At 51.8% G+C, this 18,735-nt stretch overlaps 1 protein-coding gene across 4 annotated transcripts; it reads right to left on the reverse strand.

Annotated features, from left to right (window-relative positions):
• Positions 1-10,231: 10,231 nt before the first annotated feature.
• Positions 10,232-18,433, reverse strand: Reep2 (receptor accessory protein 2). 4 transcript variants are annotated; one of them, XM_048442458.3, is made up of 8 exons: positions 18,265-18,433; positions 16,596-16,668; positions 16,176-16,252; positions 12,289-12,409; positions 11,974-12,087; positions 11,595-11,736; positions 11,368-11,498; positions 10,232-11,287 (listed from the first exon to the last, which is right to left on the reverse strand). In XM_048442458.3, the coding sequence occupies exons 1-8, from the start codon at positions 18,294-18,296 to the stop codon at positions 11,219-11,221; spliced, it is 759 nt and encodes a 252-aa protein (XP_048298415.1). In that variant the 5' UTR covers positions 18,297-18,433; the 3' UTR covers positions 10,232-11,218. The 4 variants fall into 4 exon arrangements, with proteins under 4 accessions (XP_048298415.1, XP_048298414.1, XP_085556099.1 ...); XM_048442457.3 differs by having other exon boundaries at positions 11,595-11,742; positions 18,265-18,431; XM_085699973.2 differs by lacking the exon at positions 18,265-18,433 and adding an exon at positions 17,718-18,181.
• Positions 18,434-18,735: the final 302 nt, after the last annotated feature.

Genomic DNA, 18,735 nt, shown 5'->3' on the forward strand with positions numbered 1-18,735 from the left:
TTGGCTACTTGGCACTTTTGAAGCCAACTTGGGCTACATGAGACCCCATCTTTATAAAAACAAAAAAGAGAAGAAAAAAATGTGCTAAGAGAAAAGCATTCCAATCCTAACAGAAGAGACCCCTAACAGCTATTCTGTATCCTTAAAAAAATACATTATTTTATGTGTATGATTACTTTGCCTTTGTGTGTGCAAGTGCACTGTCTGTGAACAGCCCATGGAGTCCCAAAGACGGCACCAGATCTCCTGAAACTGTGGTTACAGATGGTCATGAGCCTCTGTTTGGTTGCTGGGAGCCAAACCAAGTCCCCTTCTGCAAGAGCAGCCTGTGCCCTTAACCACCAGCTGCCTCTCTGGCTCCTAACATGTACCCTCCCTGCTGCAGCAGGACATTTTTTTTTTTTTCCTTAGAGCAGAAAATTTCCAACCTCAGTGGTCAGCAGAATCACCTGTGGGATTCTAGGAACGAAAGCTTTTGTGGAGCCACTGAATCGTGGATCGGAGAAGGCAACCCAGGCAAGGACCCTTATCCTATGCCTGCAGCATTACTTAGACTGTGAAGCACACACGCACATACACACACACACACACACATGCCCCAGTGCCAGGACAAAGCAGTTGCCCCATGAGTCTAATGTGAGGTCCAGCTGAAGTATCTGCGTGTCTCCATCTTTTGTGTCTCCAGCACCATGATTTTGGAATATTCCTCAGCCAACTATTTCTTCTGAGGAGCTGCTACCACTCCTGAGGTTGGAGGAGATAATTCCACCCCTAACTCTAAGTGTAGATCTATAACCCAGATCCTATCCATATAGGATCTTCTAACCTAGGAGCTTCTGTTTCCTATGGTGACTGAGTTGGGATAGACATGTGCGACAACCAGGTCAATGAAGATAACTCTGGGACTTTCTCTTGAACTCCTGAGGAAGAATCCTCCTTCTTTGGCAGATACAAAGGCAATGGAGTGTGAGCCTCAGGACTGGAGAGCCTGCTTGAGGGTGGAGCCCGTGGAAGGTGGAGGGCAATCAGAGAAAAGAGACTTTCCTACCCAGAGTTAGGTTTTTGGATTCTGTCTGGATCTTCAGCTCCATAGTGCATTCCCTTCTTGCCTCGTGAAACCAAACCTCCTCAGTTTTTGTCCTTACTGTAACACATCCGTTTCAGCTGCAGTGAGGTCTCTGGTGTAGCTGCCCTCACCCCTCTCAGGAGCTTCCAGCGGATAGAAACAAGCCTGGACTCTGTGAGGAGAAAAAGAAAGCACTTCCTTAGCCACCAAATGTCAGCAGCATCAAGGGACTTAAGAGGTCCAAAGGAGTTAGGTATTGCGAGGGTCGTGTGACTTGGTGACTCTAGCACCTGGGAGACAGAGGCAGGAGGACTGCTACGATTTCAAGTCACTAGCCTGGGCTACCTCAGACTGTCTCAAGCTGGGCCATGGTAGCTTTTAATCCCAGCACTTGGGAGGCAGAGGCAGGCAGATCTCTGTGAGTTCGAGGCCAGCCTGATCTACAAGAGCTAGTTCCAGGATAGGTTCCAAAGCTACAGAGAAACCCTGTCTGGGGGGGGGGGAGGAGGAGGAGGAAGAAGAAGAAGAGGAGGAGGAGGAGGAGGGGAAGGGATTCTAGAAGTTAGGCAGACAGAGACAATGGAAAGATGTTGGATGAGAAAGAACATCCCAAGGACTGTACTGTGAGAAGCTCTTAGGCCTAGCTGGCAGTTGGGTGGCCAGAAGGGCCCACATCTAACCTGTCTGGTGAAAACGATGCCAGGAAGTGTAAGCATGGCCTGGAATAGAAAGGGCAAGGAGCCAAGTCACAGATTGGGCCTGTGAGGTCCAAGGTCTACCCAGCGACTCAGATGGAAAAGTGTCCCAAGGCCTACAGGAAGGCAGGTTGCATGGGCCTGCAGAGATGCTGGGTCCCTAGGAATGCTCAGGCATGACCCGGACTCTTGCTAGGGCCAGGTCTGCTGTCTGCCATGCTCTGAATATAGAGAGGAGAGGGAGAACCTGGCTGCTGGTCTCCAGTAGAGAGCCAGTGGGCCATCTACTCTTGTCAACCAAAGGCCAAGCAAGCGAGCTGCAGCTCTCAGAGGAAACAAGCCCCTTTTTCCATTGCCACTTCCTCTTCCCAGAGCTAGGCTGCGTCAGCACCCACGTGTGCTGCTCAGGCCGTGGTTTGCCGCTTCTGTGGCTAGCCTAGGGCTCAGGAAGTGACTCTTTTGGGTTCTGTCTGGGTTGCCTGTCACACTTTCCGATGGCTGAGGGGCCCCAACTGAAACCCAGACAACTTGACCCGGAATGTTTCTGGGTACAGCTTTTCTCCCACCTATGGAGGTCTTTGAGAGATGAGAAGACGCTTGGAGAGGCCACAGATGAGGTGGGAAGGAAGTAGGGGACAAATGGGAAGTCATGGGAAAAGACAGGGACATGAGAGAGGATTATCCCAGAATGAGAAGTCGCATCCCCTCGTCTATAACTCTGAGACCTCAACTAGGTGGGAAGGCCATGCAGGGTGGTACTGAGGCCTGAAACAGACAGGACGATGGTCTGAGAGGGTCCCTGAGGGACTGGAGTGTGGTTCAGTGGTAGAGCGCTTTCCTAGTATGTTTGATTCTCCAGGTTAAATCCCCAGCAACACACACACACACAGACTCACACATACACATACACTCACACACACCACACATATAAACACACGTACTCACACATAGAGACACACACATACACAAACAAGGTAAAGAGATGAAGAGTGGGCCTCACCCACTCCAAACACGATCCAGGCCTCGTAGAAAAGAGACCATGGGGAATTTGGCACTAGGTACAGGATTGCCTGAGGCTGTTGTGGTCTGAGTAGCTTGATTCAAGTCCTCAGAGCCCTTAAGCAGTGATGAGCCAGACAGAGTCTTAAACTGGAAGCCACTGAGGCACAGAGAATGGGAGGAGATGGCACAGTCTGTCCTGAAGGAGGTTTGTCGAGGGAGGAGGGAGCTGACTCTCTAGACAGGTTCTCAGGAGTTTTCCTGCCCCGGGATGCCATGCAGAGACTGAGCGGGGCTCTGACCTGTGCCGCACAGCCCCTCTGCCGGATCTGAGCCGGTGAGGACGCGGGACTTAGAGGACAACCCACCCTGTGCTGCTTTCTCTGCTCTCCCCACCCCCAGCTGACTGTGCAGCAAAGCCAGCCGGCTGCAGAAATCTCTGGAAGCTCCCCGGGCAGGAGAGGGAGGGGAATGTTACATAAGAGCCCTACTGGTGTGCAGGAAGTCGAAAGCAGCCTTTAGATTCAAAAAGCAGGGTTTCCACCCAGCCCAGAAAGGCAGGAATAGAAACGGGTTATTTCTGGCCCCTCACCACCGCCCAGCGCCAGGCTGCTCAGCTTCTTGGTGGGTAAGCATGGATTCTGCAGACCTGGCAGGAGGAATTGGGGGAGGAGACAGGCACCTTCTGGGGTTACCTGATTGGGAACTGTCCTCAGTTACCCCCATCCTAACAAACCCGAGAATGCCAAGGACGCAGTGGTGTCAGTGTGTTGCTTCCTCCGCTGTCCTTAATCTCTGGGCGCATTGTCCGTGCCCACTCCCTCCCAGCACACACTTGCTGTGGGACGTGCTCTGGTTAAGTGCTGCCCAGCGTTTGTCTTCACAGCGCTTTAGGAGGTAGGGTCTCATTGTCAGCCCCAGTTCATTGATGGGGAGAGGGAGGTGTGCAGAGAGGCAGGGAGGTGAGCAGAGAGGCAGGGAGGTGTGCAGAGAGGCAGGGAGGTGAGCAGAGAGGCAGGGAGGTGAGCAGAGAGGCAGGGAGGTGAGTAGAGAGGCAGGGAGGTGAGCAGAGAGGCAGGGAGGTGTGCAGAGAGGCAGGGAGGTCACAGAACTGAACCAGGATTCTCTTCAAGATGGTCTGGCTTCTGAACCCTTTGCCTAAACTTATACCAAGATCTGCTCTCTGGAGTCCCAAAATGAATCTGAGAAGCTCTCACTCTGCAGTTCTTGAGTAAGGGGGAACAGGAGACAGACAAGCAAACAGGTCACTTCTATTCACGTCATATTTACTGACCAAACATTGCGTCTGTTCTACGATTAAAGGAGTTTAGGAGACTCCTCCAACCTTGCTCTTGCAGTCTCACAGCCTAGCACAGATAGGCAGCGAAGCGAGGGCAAGCTGTGTGTGGTGGCCCACGCCCCGTCTTGGGAGGTGGAGGCAGGAGGGTCAGGAGCTCAAGGTCATCCTCCTCAGTTAGTAGGGAATTTCAGACTAGTCTGGGAAATCCAAGACTCAGTTTCCTTCCAATCTAAGTGCATAGGGTCATCATGGCAGTATGCCCGCCCGCCTTGAAGCTGACCTTGGACTCAGGGTAAAATTCTTGCCTAGATAGAACACACGAGGACCTGTGATCGATTCCTAACATTGTCAAAAAATTAATGGTCTGGAAAGTAGAGACAGGCAGCTTTTCGTGAGTTCAAGGCCAGCCTAGTCTACATAGTCAGTTCCAAGACAGCCAGAACTATGTAGAGACACCCTGTCTCTGTACACATAAAATTTGCCATCTTTACCTCTTAATTCATATTTATGACCCGGGCTGTTAATTACATACACTGTCCACTTCAGAACAATTTATCCTTCCAAACAGAATCCTTCCATGCTATTAATCAAGGGCTCCCTGTCCCCTTCTCCCAACCCTGGCGGACTCTCTCTATGTTCTTGACTCCTCTTGGAACCTCAGATAAGGCAAACACAGTGCAGTCTTTGGTGTCTGATTTATCTGGTTTACTTCACTTGGCATGATGTTTTCATGAACTGTTCTTCCTTCCTTTTCTTCCCCTATTCTTTCTTTTTTCTTCTTTTTTGAGACAGGGTTTTTCTGTGTAGTCCTGGCTGTCCTGGATCTTGCTTTGTAGACCAGGCTAGCCTCTAAACTCAGAGATCTGCCTGCCTCTGCCTCCCAAGTGCTGGGATAAAAAGCCTGTGCTCCCACACTGGCTTCTGTATATTGTTCCTATTGTAGCATGCCTGTATGACGATCAAATCATGCATCATGTCATGCATGGCTCACATTTTGTGTGTCCACTTATCTTAATGTGGATAATGGGAGGTTTCCATATAAATATTATTTTTGTCTTATGTACGTGAATGTTTTGTCTGCATGTATGCCTGTGCACCATGTGTGTGCCTGTGCCTGGGGAGGTCAGAAGAGGGCATCCCAGTTTCCCTGGAAATGAAGTGACAGATAGTTGTGAGCCACCATGAGCATGCTGGGGATTGAACTCAAGTCACCAAAAACTCAACGGACGTTCTTAACCGCTGAGCTATCTCCCTGGCCCCTTGTTTTTTGTTTGCTTGTTTGTTTGTTGACTACTGTGAATTAGGCTGCTGAAAACTTTGATGTCCCAGTGTGGTGGGTTCAGAATTATTATCCTATGGTAACAGCCATATGGCGTAGGTGACAGCCTGTGTCTACCTGTGCCTCTCTGGATAGGCTTTGTTGTCTTGAGACAGGTGTCACTATAGAACTCAGCCCCTGCTTCTAACTGCAGAGCGCTGTTCTAGGTGCTCAACACTGCCACACTTGTTGTTCCAGGTACCTCTTATCCCTGCTTCCCTCAGCCACGCCCACACACTCACTGAGGACCCCCTGAGTGGGCTGGAGTGAGGTGACAAAGATTCCAGGCTCTTCTCCTGGACTCTGGGTAGGTGTGCCAACATCTCCAGGCCCAGGCCCAGGCTGCTTTCCCTGGTAACATCCATGCTGTCTCACTTCTTCTCTCCCAGGCTAAATATGGAGTGTGAAACTGCTCTTCTTCCCAATTTAGCATTTGAATTAAAGCGAGAACTGCGTGTGGCTGAAAGGCCGCCTCCCATCTGTGTGTGCTAAAGGACTTGCAGTCTGATGGGGAAATAGGCGCTAAGGAAAAGGGCTGCCAGCAGGAAGGGCAGATGTGGCAGCGGCCTGGAGGGGACACCTGGCAGCCATCTGAGCTGAGAGTTGTGCACTTGTAGGACCAGACCTAGTGAAGCGGGAGAGCTAGGAAGCTTGGGCAGGAAGAAGCGCCATGCAGTGATGTGAGAGGCCATGGCTTCTGCCGAGCTGAGTCCGGAGGGTGGCGATGGGTTGGAGCAAGAGCTCTCTTTGTCTCCCTCCTGTCTCCCTCCTCTTTTTACCCTTCATGCTGGAGACCAACCAAGTGCCAGTGACCTGGGCCAGAGGCATCTGGCCACATGATCACTTTTATTTTGTTTGCGTGTTTTGTTTTGTTGTGAGAAGAGTTTCCTATGTGGTCCTGCCTAGCCTGGCCTCAGCTGGGAGTGATTCTTCTCCCTCCACTTCCTGAGGGCTTGGGTTACAGGTGTTCCCTACCATCCCCACACATGGTAAGGAGCTGAGAAGCTCCTCCTGCTCAGACCACTCAGAAAGCAGACCTGGCAGCCCGTGGTGGACAGGGAACTGAAGTAGGATCGGGATGGCATCACGGGAAATCAATCAGGAGGGGTCTCTGCTTGTTTCAGCCAAAGCCCCCTCCTCAGGGTTAAGTTAATCGCTCCTACATCTTCCTCTTACTTGCTGAAACCGAGTCATGGCTTTGGTTCAGATGGGAACGGGTGGAAATCTCGGCCTAAGAGAAACCTCTTGTTGGCAATGTGAAAGGGCTATCCGGAGGGTCATGCCCCTGCCAGGCACAGCTGAGGGATGCTGGTGTAAAACTCTCCATCAATATTTCAGGCAACATAATTTATTGATTACTCATCTGGCTGGGACAAAAGGAGAGGGTAATTCATCAGGGATACAGGACCACTGGGGTCAGTTGGAGGAAAAGGTCAGAGAAAGGTAGATCAGCAAGGTGGCGTCTCTACCCTGCCAGACCCTGCAAGAAGACTTGGGGATTCTAGGAGGTGTGTGTGTCGGGTGGGTGGATGGGTAAGTGTTTTGTTCTCTCTTCCAACTCCACAATATCCTCGATGAAAATAATGGAAAAGGCCAGGGGTCGGAGAAGCCTGGGGCAGGCCTGAGATGTCACCGTGGCCAGGTCCAGGGGTGCAGCAACTCTGTGGAAATCTTTCCCCACAACCCCTAACTCTGCCCCTCCCCTCTCCTGACCCGGAAGTCCATTTCACTAGGTGTCTCTCAGACGCTAGTTAGGAAGCCCAGGTTAGGTCCCTCCTGGAGGAAGCATTGCCCCCTGCACCCAGAGCTGTGCAGGACCCTTCCCAGAAGGTTTCATTCTCTGAGTCTTGTCTGTCCACCTCCAGTTCTGAGTGACGGGAGTGCACAGAGACTGGTTTCGGACCGAGATTGCTGAAGAACCCACAACTGTCCTGTATACCCTCAAAGATGTGTTCTCCCCAGCTGGTCTCCCCTTGCATGGATCAGAGTATGAGGCTTTCTGGTCTCCAGGCCTTGAGCCATTGGAGAGATTATTCTCTGCTTGGTGATGGACTCTCACACTGGGAGGGAGCTGCGCCACCTAGTGGACCGTTTGACACCTTGCAGGCGGAGCTCCCGCAGCCTACGCTTGGGTGAGATCCAAACTGAAGCCGCTGTCCAGCTCTCAGGACTGACTTGAGATGGCCGTTTTCTTCCTGGAGCCAGGCGTGAGACCCAGAACCGAGAAGAAATAACTATGGCGTTTGATAGGGTAATTGATCATGCACTCGCTGAATTTTAGGTTAGCAGGGAAACCAGCAGGATCTTTCGACCCGGAAACAACGTGTTCCTGTCTCTCTGGATGCCACAGATTAGGCAGACCACTGTTTAGGGTCCCAAGTCCCTCCCTCCTCTGTTTGCATCGCTTTCTTGCAGGCTGAGCAAGGCTGCACTTAGCTCTGCTAATCACGTTAGAGCTGGCACAGGCTCGAGGGAGCTGCTGGCTTTCCTCTGACGTCAGGGCCTGGAAATCCCATTTTAAGCAGGTTCTTGGGAGGTTGGGACACCCACAAAAAGGGAGGAGGAGTCAGATAAAGCAGCTTCAGTTCTGAGGCCATCATAATTTGGAACATAGTCCTGGAGGATAGCCTAATGTTCCCAGGAGCCTGGATGTGTGACGGAGCACTAGACCCCACCCCTCAAAGGCCGCTGAGGACTTATGCAGTTAGTGCCCTCCACCTAGATCTAACGGACGTCTTTTGTACGTCTCTAGTCTGAGAAGATCTGAGGGAGAGGCAGGTAGACCTAGGGAATGCGAGGACGGCATGAGGTCACCCAGACCCAGTGTGCCCCACCAGTCAACCTTCTCCTAAAAGGCTTTCCAACTGTCCTGTCACCCTCCGTCTCTCCTCCCCTCCCCTGCACCACAGGAAGCAGGCTCTGTGCCCAGAGTTCTGGAAGCCTGAAGGTTTCCATGGCAACAGAACAAGGAGCTTGGAAATCGGAACATCTTCCTTTTCACACACACACAAAAAACCCAGATGTATATGTAGAGTCAGTCTGTCCATGCGGAATCCGGGAGTGGTCTCCTAACTACCACTGTGTGTGTGTGTGTGTGTGTGTGTGTGTGTGTGTGTGTGTGTGGTGTGCGTGTGTGTGTGTGCACGTGCGCGCGCGTGCGTGAACGCGTGCATGTGATATGTAGCAAATGCAATTTGTACAGAATACCTAACCTGTTTTCCTGGTTATACGGTAAGTGCTAGCATGGTATACCTTCTGGGGATCTTCTAGACTGAGTCTCTTTCTTGACTGGTACCTTCCTCTCCTTTCCAATTTAAAAAAAAAAAAAGCCGAATTCCTCAATGGCTATGTTGGTCAGCTTTTATGTCATCTTGACACAGGCTAGGGTCATCTGAGAAGAGGAAACCCTGAGGAACTGCCTCCATCAGATAAGTAAGTCTGTGGTGCATCTTTTTTTTTTCTTTTTTTAAAGAGATTGCCAGATTTTTAAAAAAGATGTGTTTATTAAGTATACAGTGTTCTGCATGTGTGCATGCCTGCAGGCCAGAAGAGGGCACCAGATTTCATTATAAATGGTGATCAGCTACCTTGCGGTTGCTGGGATTGAACTCAGGACCTTTGAAGAGCAGCCAATGCTCTTAAACTCTGAGCCATCTCTCCAGTCCCATGGTGCATTTTCTTAATTGATGACAGATATGGAACAGCTCAGTTCCCTGTGGCCAGTGCTGCCCCTGAGAAGGCGATCCTAGGTAGTATACAAATGCTGACTGGAGGACCCACGGGAGCAAGTCGGTAAGCAGCGTTCCTCTACAGCCTCTGCTTTGGTTCCTGCTCTAACTTTCCTCCATGATGGAGTGTGACTCGAGAGTTGTCCACTGAAATGAAGCCTTTCCTCCACAAGCTGCTTTGGGTCATAGTGTTTATCACAGCAATAGAAATACAATTTAACCAGTGCCAGTGGTGAAAGGAAAGCCCTCAGAGGGCTTGACAAGAGGATTCTGGGTAAAAAGCTCCTCTGTTTGTTTTTTTCCAAGACAGGGTTTCTCTGTGCAGTTCTGGCTGTCTTGGAGCTTGCTCTGTAGACCAGGCTGGCCTTGAACTCAGAGATCTGCCTGTCTTTGCTCCCTGAGTGCTGGGGCTAAAGGCTTGCTCCACCACTGCCTGGCAAAAGGGCCCTTTTATGTTCTCACATCTCAGTTCTGGAGGTTCTGACAGTACGGCAGGCACACACATCCTGTGATGCCAGGGTCGTCTAGGCTGGTGCTCCACCCACCCCCACTATGAAGTTCTCCCACAAACCAAGACTGTTTCTGTTCCCTGTCCTGTCACTGCCTCAGCTCCTCTGCCATCCCAGATCCCTCCTCCTGGGTCCTGGTCCTCAGCCAAGCCTCCTCCCACATCTCAGACTCCTTTCCTAGAACCCACCACCAGTCAGGGCCCACCTTCTCTGACTCCACACTAAACTCTGGTCCCAGGATTTGTCTGTCCCCAAGGCCTACAGACCTGGTTTGTCCATAAAACTTCCTTTTGCTTCTTTCTCTTCCCTCACCTACTCCTGGACCTTCTGCCCATCTCCAGCTGTTTGACAGCAGCCTATCTCATTCTCTCCCCTGGGCACCTCGCTGGGGTCCTTGTCCCTAGAGTTAACATCTGGCAACTTCCATGGTCTACTAGGGAATCTGAGATTTAGGGGACAGAATTCTGGGGTGTAAAACAACGTATGGGGGAAAGGACCCTTAACTCATTTCCCGTGTCCATCTGGTCTTTTTGAGTCCCCCTCACAGCCAAGTCTTCTCAGTGGGGCCCCTTCCACTTATTGGCTTGGTGGGGCAAGAATAACGCAGAGGCCATCATGAAGGAGGTGGCAGAGTTTACTTTATTGGCTCATCCAGTGGGCACTTTGGGACCAGGAGCTTCTCAGCTCCTTTTCCTTCTTCACAGATTCCCTAAATGAAGCTAGCAGATCCAGGGCCAGGGTTGGGATCCAGGCTGGTTCTGACAGGGGTATGCTTGGCACAGGAAGGGGACCCCATGGCAAGGTAGGATGGGTCCCCTTGACAGGAGAGGAGCCAGCTTGGCAGGACCTCCATAGTGAGCCCTAGGAGTGGAGGAGTCCAGCCTAGCGACATGAGTGGGTAAAAGAGACCAAGGATGGAAGGGTAGCGGACAGTCCCTTGGAGCCTCATTCTGTCAAAGGTCTGGGTCTCTGAGGTTCCGAGACCAGCAGGGGTGGATAAAGAGGAAGACCAGGGCTGACGTAGGAAGGAAGCGACTACTTCACCCAACCTCCCCAGTAAGCATGGCCTTGGGATCCCACCTCTTTCTGGTGGCATGGAGAGCAGACAGTTACGGTTCTGGCAAGGCCGTGTCTTCCACTCAGAACTGGGCCTGAGCAACCCCCTCCCCGCTCAGGTCTGCCCCATTTCTTTCCCTTCTCAAGGTGCCTTGGTCTCTCTGGACAGTGGCCACTGCCCCTATTGAAGGGAGAGCGGTGGAGGCACAGCAGGCCTCAGAGGGGGATGGCCATGGTCTTCAGCAAGGCACTGGATGGGCGGGGCGGGGCGGGGCGGGGCTAGAACAGCCGAAGAGCGATGCTGCCCGAGAAGCCCCCACCTCCTCAAAGGCTCAGTTGTCATCAGCTTCTGGCCTCAACCCTACAACTGTGCCTCCCTCCTCTCTGCCCAGCCCCCTCTGGAGGAGTGTCCATGGGGAGGAGGCACTGGAAACAGCCATCTAGGGGGTTCTCGGGTCTGGCCCACTGTGGAGGAGGGGCTAGGGCTGCAGCTCCTCCCAGTGCTTGCTATTGTCCTACAGCTGCAAGGGTGGGGGGAGGCGGGGCCTCAAGCGGAGTCCCCTCCTCCAGAACTCTTCTTCTTGGGTCGGGTCTTCAGTGTCTTGGAAGCCACCGGCTGTGGAGAGAGGATGATGGGGCTCAGCCTGGTCCCACTCCATCGTCCCAGTTTCCCCAGGCCACAGCCTGTGTTCTCACCTCAGCTTTGGGGACTTTTTTGATTGACTTGGTCCTCTTGGGTGCCTTGTCTCCCAGGTCATCCTCTGAGGTCTCTGTCCGGGGATCTGCCTGGCTTGTGTTGGACCTTATGCTCAGGGCTGCGTCATCTCCTAGTTTAGGGGGGAGGAAAAGAGAATAAAGGCTCAGGCGTCTGTCTGGTCTTTTCAGCTCTGTCCTATTTCCCACAGCCAGGGGCCTGCCATTACCTAAGTCCTCAATAGTGTCCAGGAGCCCCCCAGGGCCAGGTCGGAGGCGGCCATCTGGCCCCTGTAGTGGCAATGCATCCTCATCTCGAATGAGAGTCAGGTCCTGCATGCTGAAGCTCCGGAGCTTTTCGGAGAGCACCCCCTGGCCCTAGGGTTACCACCACGCACCAAGAGAGCAGGAGGGAGGGGCGGGGTGGAGATAGAGGTTACCATAGTGTTGGGATATTTTCCCTTTGGCCAGACGAGGAAACTGATTGGACAGTAGAAGGAACAAAACTGGAGCCTGGAGCCAGACAACCCAAAGTCTCCAAGGCCTGAAGACAGGGTGGATGCCAATGGGCCTGGACAGGACTCGGGAATGAACCCACCCCCGTCTCACCTTGGCAGCAGCTGTGACTGCGGCATTGGCAGCCAGATTCAGGCCGCGCTTGCCCACCCGCATCATGGTCTCATAGCTCTTGTCTCGGGCTTGTGTGATATATTCGTCGATCTCCTGCGGGGACGGGAGACTGAGAGGTAAGGTTGCAGGCAAGTTACCTTTGTTCACACCTGTGCAAAGACACGGTCCAACCCAGGGAGCTGGGCTCTACAAGGTTACCGCAGGCTCTGGTCACCCCCAGGAGATGTATGTGGGTGCAGGCACCGGAATGCCTCCGCTGGGTCAGGCTGGGAAGAGTTGAAGGTGGGGGCGAACCTTTTCCTTGTTGGACAGCGTTGGATGCACGAACTTGCGGTAGAGAACGCTGGAGCCCTTGGTGTAAGGGGACAACAGCCATATCACAAAAGCAATCTTGAGCTCAAAGTAGAAAGGGAACCTGTTGGGAGGACAGAGGTGCACGAGAGTTAGGGGATACTGGATCGAGTAGCATTGACCCGGACAGTTCCCACCCCTAGTGCTCTGGGGCCATAGGTTTCCACCCATGGGAGGGTGGGTGCTAAACTGAGACTCAATGTGGGAAGGTTAAAAAGTGACCCCAAGCCCGGTGGTGGTGGCACATGCCTTTAATCTCAGCATTCAGGAGGCAGAGGCAGGTGAATCTCTGTGAGTTCGAGGCCAGCCTGGTCTACAGAGAGAGTTTCAGGACAGCTAGGGCTACACAGATTTCTGTGTCTCAGAGAGAGAGAGAGAGAGAGAGAGAGAGAGAGAGAGAGAGAGAGCGAGGAAAGAAAGAAAGATGAGAAAAGAAGAAAGAGGGAGGAGGAGGAAGAAAGGAAGAAAGAAATAGAAAGAAAGAAAGAAAGAAAGAAAGAAAGAAAGAAAGAAAGAAAGAGGGCTGGAGAGATGGCTCAAAGGTTAAGAGCACTGCCTGATCTTCCAAAGGTCCGGAGTTCAATTCCCAGCACCCACATGGCAGTTCACAACTATCTATAATAAGATCTGATGCCCTCTTCTGGCCTGCAGCATACATGCAGGCAGAACACTGTATACACAATAAATAAATAATGAAAGGAAGGAAGAAAGGAAGAAAGAAAGAGAAGCGACCCCAATTAGGTACATGCCTATAATCCCTGTACTTAGCAGGGTGGTCACAAATTTGTGGCCGCTCTGGGCTACCTAAGACCCTATCTCAAAATAAACCACAAACCAAAGACATTCCTCAATCTCAGGCACCTGGGAAGTAGAGGCAGGAGGATCGTGAGTTCAAGGTCATGTTTGCTACACAGGGAGTTCATGGTCAACCTGGGGGATGTAAGACCCTGTCTCAAAAAAAACAAAACAAACCAAAAAAAAAAAAAAACAAAAAACAAAGCAAAAAGAGATCCCGGAAGGAATTTCCCCAGCAAGCAGCTCTCCTTCCTGTGTGCTGAGGGATGTCACCTGTCTTCCGGGTTCCTGCCCTCCTTCCATGATGAGGACCCGGATGGTGTCTGGATCTTGATCCTTGCTGCCATGACATGACCCCTACCCCCTTTTCCTCTTCTTTTTTTCAGTATCGGCCTCAGACATGCTCAGCCCTCTACCATTGAGTTTTTCATGTGTCAGCCTTGGGTACTGTTAGCCAGCCCTGGTATCCATCTTTCTCTGCTTCCCCAAGCTGGGATTACAAGCATGCACCATCACCGCCTTTTAAACATGGGTTCTGCACGGCAAGTTTCACATACTGAGCCATCTCTCTGGCCCTTCAGTATTTTTAGCTAAGAACTGTTTGAGAGGTAGTCTCACTGCGTTCACACTAGCATCGGACGCCCAGTGTCAAGTGCCCTTCGCATCACTGACAGGCATTTCGTCCTTTGCCTTCTGAGCATTGCTCTCCATTTCTCATGGGCTTTTACGCCCAGGCCGCAACCTCCCGCAAGTCTTCTACATCCTCTTAAAGCCCTCATCAAAGCCTCTCCTTCACTTGTGCCCAGGGAATCTAGACTTACCACCCAGAGTCTTTTAACAAATCTCTAAATCACCTTCTCTCTACTAAAACTATAGCTGGTGAATACAAGGGCTTTATCTACAAATGAAATGACAGTTTGTCTTCCAAGCTTTGCATTTTCTTTGTCTCTTATTTAAAAATGTTTTTTGAAGACAAGAACAACTTTATTAGAGCGTAGAAGAAAAGCAAACAAACAAGCTTTCCACTCAGCAGCTTCCTGGAAAAGGAGAATGGAAGCGAAGGAAGAACAGCGAGGTCAGACGCTTGGCTGACGAGCTGTCACGTGGGGGAGAGAAGGAAGGAAGCTTGGGAAAGGAAGCTCCAAGTATTAAGGAAAGCATATTTAGAAAAGAGATGGGCCAGGCTGTTGTGGCACATGCCTTTAATCCCAGCCCTTGGGAGGCAGAGATAAGTGGATCTCTGTGAGTTCGAGGCCAGCCTGGTCTACACAATGAGTTCCAGGACAGCCAGAGCTACACAGAGAAACCCTACCGTGAAAAATAAACAAACAAAAAAAGAAAAGAAAAGAAAGAAAGAAAAAGGAAAAGAGGTCATCAGTGGTTAAGAGCACAGGCTGCTTTCACAGAGGACCTGGGTTCAGTTCCCAGCACCCACGTGGTGGCTGACAACTGTCTGTGCTCCATTTCCAGGTGATCTGATGCCCTCTTCTGACCTCCGCTGGCACCAGGCACACAGGTGGTACACAGACATACATGCAGGCAAAACACCCATGCACATAAAACAAGCATTTTTTTTTTTTAAAGAGAAAGTTGGGCATAGTGGTGCATTATACAACTGTAATTCTAGCATTTCAGAGGCTGGGAGATTATTGCAACTCTGAGGCCAACTTGGGCTACATAAAGGGTTCCAGGTTAGTCCAGGCAGAAATACATAGTGAAACTATCGGGAGAGAGAGAAAGAAAAGGAAAGAAAGAAAGAAAGGAAGGAAGGAAAAGAAGGGAGGGACAAAGAGAGGAGAAAAATCACGCTGTTCTTGAATTCAAAATAGCAAGCAGACTTAGGAAGGTACCTGGCCAGTAAGCTCTTGTTTTTTTGTTTTTTTTTCTCTGTAGACCAGGCTGGTCTCGAACTCAGAGATCCTCCTGCCTCTGCCTCCTAAGTGCTGGGATTAAAGGTGTGCATTACCACCACCTAGATGCTATTGCCTTTCTAAAAAAAATCTTAACCACGGGGGTAGGAGAGATGGCTCATTGGTTAAGAGCACTGGCTGTTCTTACACAGGTTCTGAGTTCAAGTCCCAGCACCCACAGGGTGGCTCACAGTCATCTGTAATGAGATCTGGTGCCCTCTTCTGGCCTGCAGGCATACATGCAGACAGAACACTATACAGAATAAATAAATCTTTAAAAAAAAAATCTTACTCATGTATGATATGCTCATGAGCACACGTGTGTGTGTTGGGTGCAGGCTTCTGCACAGTGCACATGTGGGGTCAGAAGACAGTATCTGGGGCTGCTTCTCTCCTTCCACTCTTACCTGGCTTGCAGAGATCAAACTCAGGTCATCAGGCTTATGTGGCCAGAGCTTTGTTGATGAGCCACCTTTCTGCTCCCTGTACTGAGAATATGTAGGCCAGGCTGGGATACCTTATGGTCCCCAGTGCTGGAATTACAGGTGACTCAAATTTCATGTACTGTCCTCTTCAAGAGGTGCTTGCTCATGCAGGGAACATGTCTGAATCTCAGACATGTTTCCTGTCCCTGTAACACTCCTATATTTTAGGCCTATTAGTGCAATGCCTTGGAAATATGAGCATCCAGTGTCCACACAAACAGGGAAGACAAGGCTTAGGAACTGGCGATCTGTCTACTGTCCCAACAAGGACGAAGGAGTGGACACAATTCGGTGAATTCCACTGTAGTGTTATGGCTGTCACCAGAAATGACCTAGCTTTTGGGCTAGGGTAGCCCCAGCTGTCCTGGAATTCACCTGCCTCTGCCTCTCTGCCTCTCTGCCTCTCTGCCTCTGCCTCTGCCTCCCAGGTGCTGGGATTAAAGGCATGGACCACCATGCCCGGCATGCTGTATTTGTTCTTACTCTGCTAATATCAGACCTTAAGAACAGTATTAAGGACACCCAGGGGCTGTTGGAAGTTGGGGGTGACTCTAGCCTGGGTCCCAATCTTCTGTCTATCTGTCTGGCTTCTAAAGGGAAAGGTCTGGGTCTTGAGACACAAGGAGCCATTGGACCTCACCAGGACAGTATGATATCCGTGAGTGTCTCTGCTGTGGTGAAGAAGGCGAAGACAATCCAGTACATCATCCATTTGACCTGGGGAACAAAGTGCGGCATTAAATGGGGTCCAGGACCGAGGCTATGTAAGCACTAAGGTCCCTGGCTGCCAGCTCTGAATACCCTGAATACCTGGGCTAAGCCAAGGAAACCCAGGACCCCATGTTGCTGCCTGCTCTCTACTGAAGTCCTGGGAGAAAGTTCCCCAGGACCTTTGTCAATCACAGCAAGCCTGGGTGGAGACTAGGGAACATCCTAGAACCTCTTTTGTTCAGGGTTTTGTTGGATACATGGCAAGAAGCCATAGTCTCCCCCCCCCCCCGCTGTAATGTGACAAAATGCCCCCCCATGTTTGTTAATCGGGAGCATACTGTTCACTTACATATTCCTTCACGTTTTTGGTCTTCACGGCCTTGTAGGAAGAGTAGGCTGGGTACAGGGTGCCAAAGATGAGCCTAGGGAGGCAGGCATGGTTACTGGGCCCTCCTCCCTCCCACCCCTGCATCAGCCCTTGGGGGGCTAAGGTGCAAAGGACAGAGCTCAGCTGGTTGAGGAGCCCTAGCCAAGGACTAAGGTCAGAATAGTAAAGACTCGAAGATCACATCCAGCCTGGGTGAGTGAAGCCCTTTCCCTAGACCCAGAGGCTAGAGGATCCAAAGTGGTCCCTTCAGCCAGAATCCTTGGCAATACACAAACATGTTTTGGGAATTAAGGGGGCTGGTCACTGCCATGAGATGTCTTCCTTCTTGGTCTAATGCCCACTCAACCCATCTGTTCATACTCTCCACTTCCTTGTCTCAGAGACAGGCTGGGTAGAACCAATTCTCCAAGAGAACCTAACATCACCTAACAGGCACCCAACTTGGCAGTCAGAACTATTGTGATCTTGGGACCAGAGGGCACAGGTTCAGGAGGCCCTGAAAGAGACAAAGAGGTTTATAACCCCATGTCAAAATGATCTGAGGTCAGGTACAGTTAAGACCCTGTCTGAGCATCCCACTGTAGATTACAGAAAGGACATCAGTGGAGGGGGGGGGGGAGGGTTGCCCAGGCCAAGAGAGAACCAATCATCCGGAATGCCACGCGGAGAGATAAGGCCACTAGCGGGTGGGAAGAGGAAACCCCAATGGGCTGAGAGGAAACCAGGACACAGGCCTGTGACAACACTGACTGGGAAGAAGGGTGGGGTTTCTGGTATGCCAGTCCTGATGGAGGCTGAAGGGCAGAACCTAGAGGAAGGGTTGGCTCTGAAGCCCGGCCCCTTCAAGTGTGGGTGTTGTCAAGACAGGGCATTCGCTGCCCGTGCTCATGCTGGATAGTGGGACAGAATCCTCAAGGCCAACATTTTAGACTTGTGTGTTTGGGGGAGGGAGGTATTTCTTCCTGTATCCGGGGGAGGTGCCAGGGCCATAGCTCCACAATGTGACTGTTACAATGTGTCTGGGATCAAGGCTACCGAATGTTTTCCCAATCCTAGGCAGATAATAGACAGCCATCCTGTTACCTCCCCACACTTTGTCCTCCAAGCACCTCGGCTTCCAGGCCCAGCCTTCCTTCCTGGATGCCTAGGGCAGGTGTCCTCATCCAGTCTCTAGCCGGGGAAGCAGGAGGAAAGTCTGAAAGCTTTGGGATCTGAGCTCTGGAATGATGAGGCCCCTGTCATGCTCCCCACTGTCTTACTCTCTTCCCGAGGGAAAGGAAAGTCTTGTATGCTGGGCTCCTGCAGCCTAGATCTGCTCAGTGGGGGAGGGGATGTGCCCGCCTCCCCTTATAAATCAGTAGCTGCTCAGCATCTAGAATGGGGGAGGACTCAGGAGCAAGGCAATTAAGAATAAACGGGTTTTAAAAATAATATGGGTGAGGTCTCTGGGAAACCAGGCCTGTATACTCCCGTAATGCTCCCCTTCCAGTCTTCGGTCTCACATCTCTGTCTCTGGGGACATCACGTACGGACCCTAGGCTAATCCATCCCAGGCTTGAATACCGCGCCCTCCATCACCGGCCCCCCTCATCCCCCACCGGGCGAGCCCCGCTACCGCCTCGGCACTCACACCACCAGGCGAGAGATGATCCAGGACACCATGGCGGGGCGGGGACCCAGCCCGGGCGAGGATGCAGCTGCCCGAGGCCGTCGGTGGAGGCAGCAGGAGCTGCAGTTAGCAGCGGCAGCCGCTGTGGGGTCAGCAGAGCGCGGAGTTGCCGCCGTTAAAGGGGAGGTTCCTGCCGCAGCAGCGGGCCGTGGGCGGTGGCGGCTCTTAAAGGGGAGGCCGCGGTGTCGGCGCGCCCCCCCAGCACCTGCTGTGGCTGGGCATGCGCCTTCACCCTTAGTGCCCAGCCTGCCTCTATATCGCTAGATCATTTTCTTTGAGCTTCAAGGTGGAGGCGAAGCTCCCTGCGGGGACCCTTTTGGTTCCATCCTTTTGACTTTAGCTTCGGCCCACCTCCGGCCCTGCCCACATCAGGTTGAAGGCCTCAAGATCCCACCAGGAGCAACAGCTGCTTTAGTGCTTAACTGCCAGGCC

The sequence above is a fragment of the Myodes glareolus genome, chromosome 13 (genome assembly GCF_982192425.1).
Source record: "Myodes glareolus chromosome 13, mMyoGla1.1, whole genome shotgun sequence".
NCBI lineage: Eukaryota > Metazoa > Chordata > Mammalia > Rodentia > Cricetidae > Myodes > Myodes glareolus.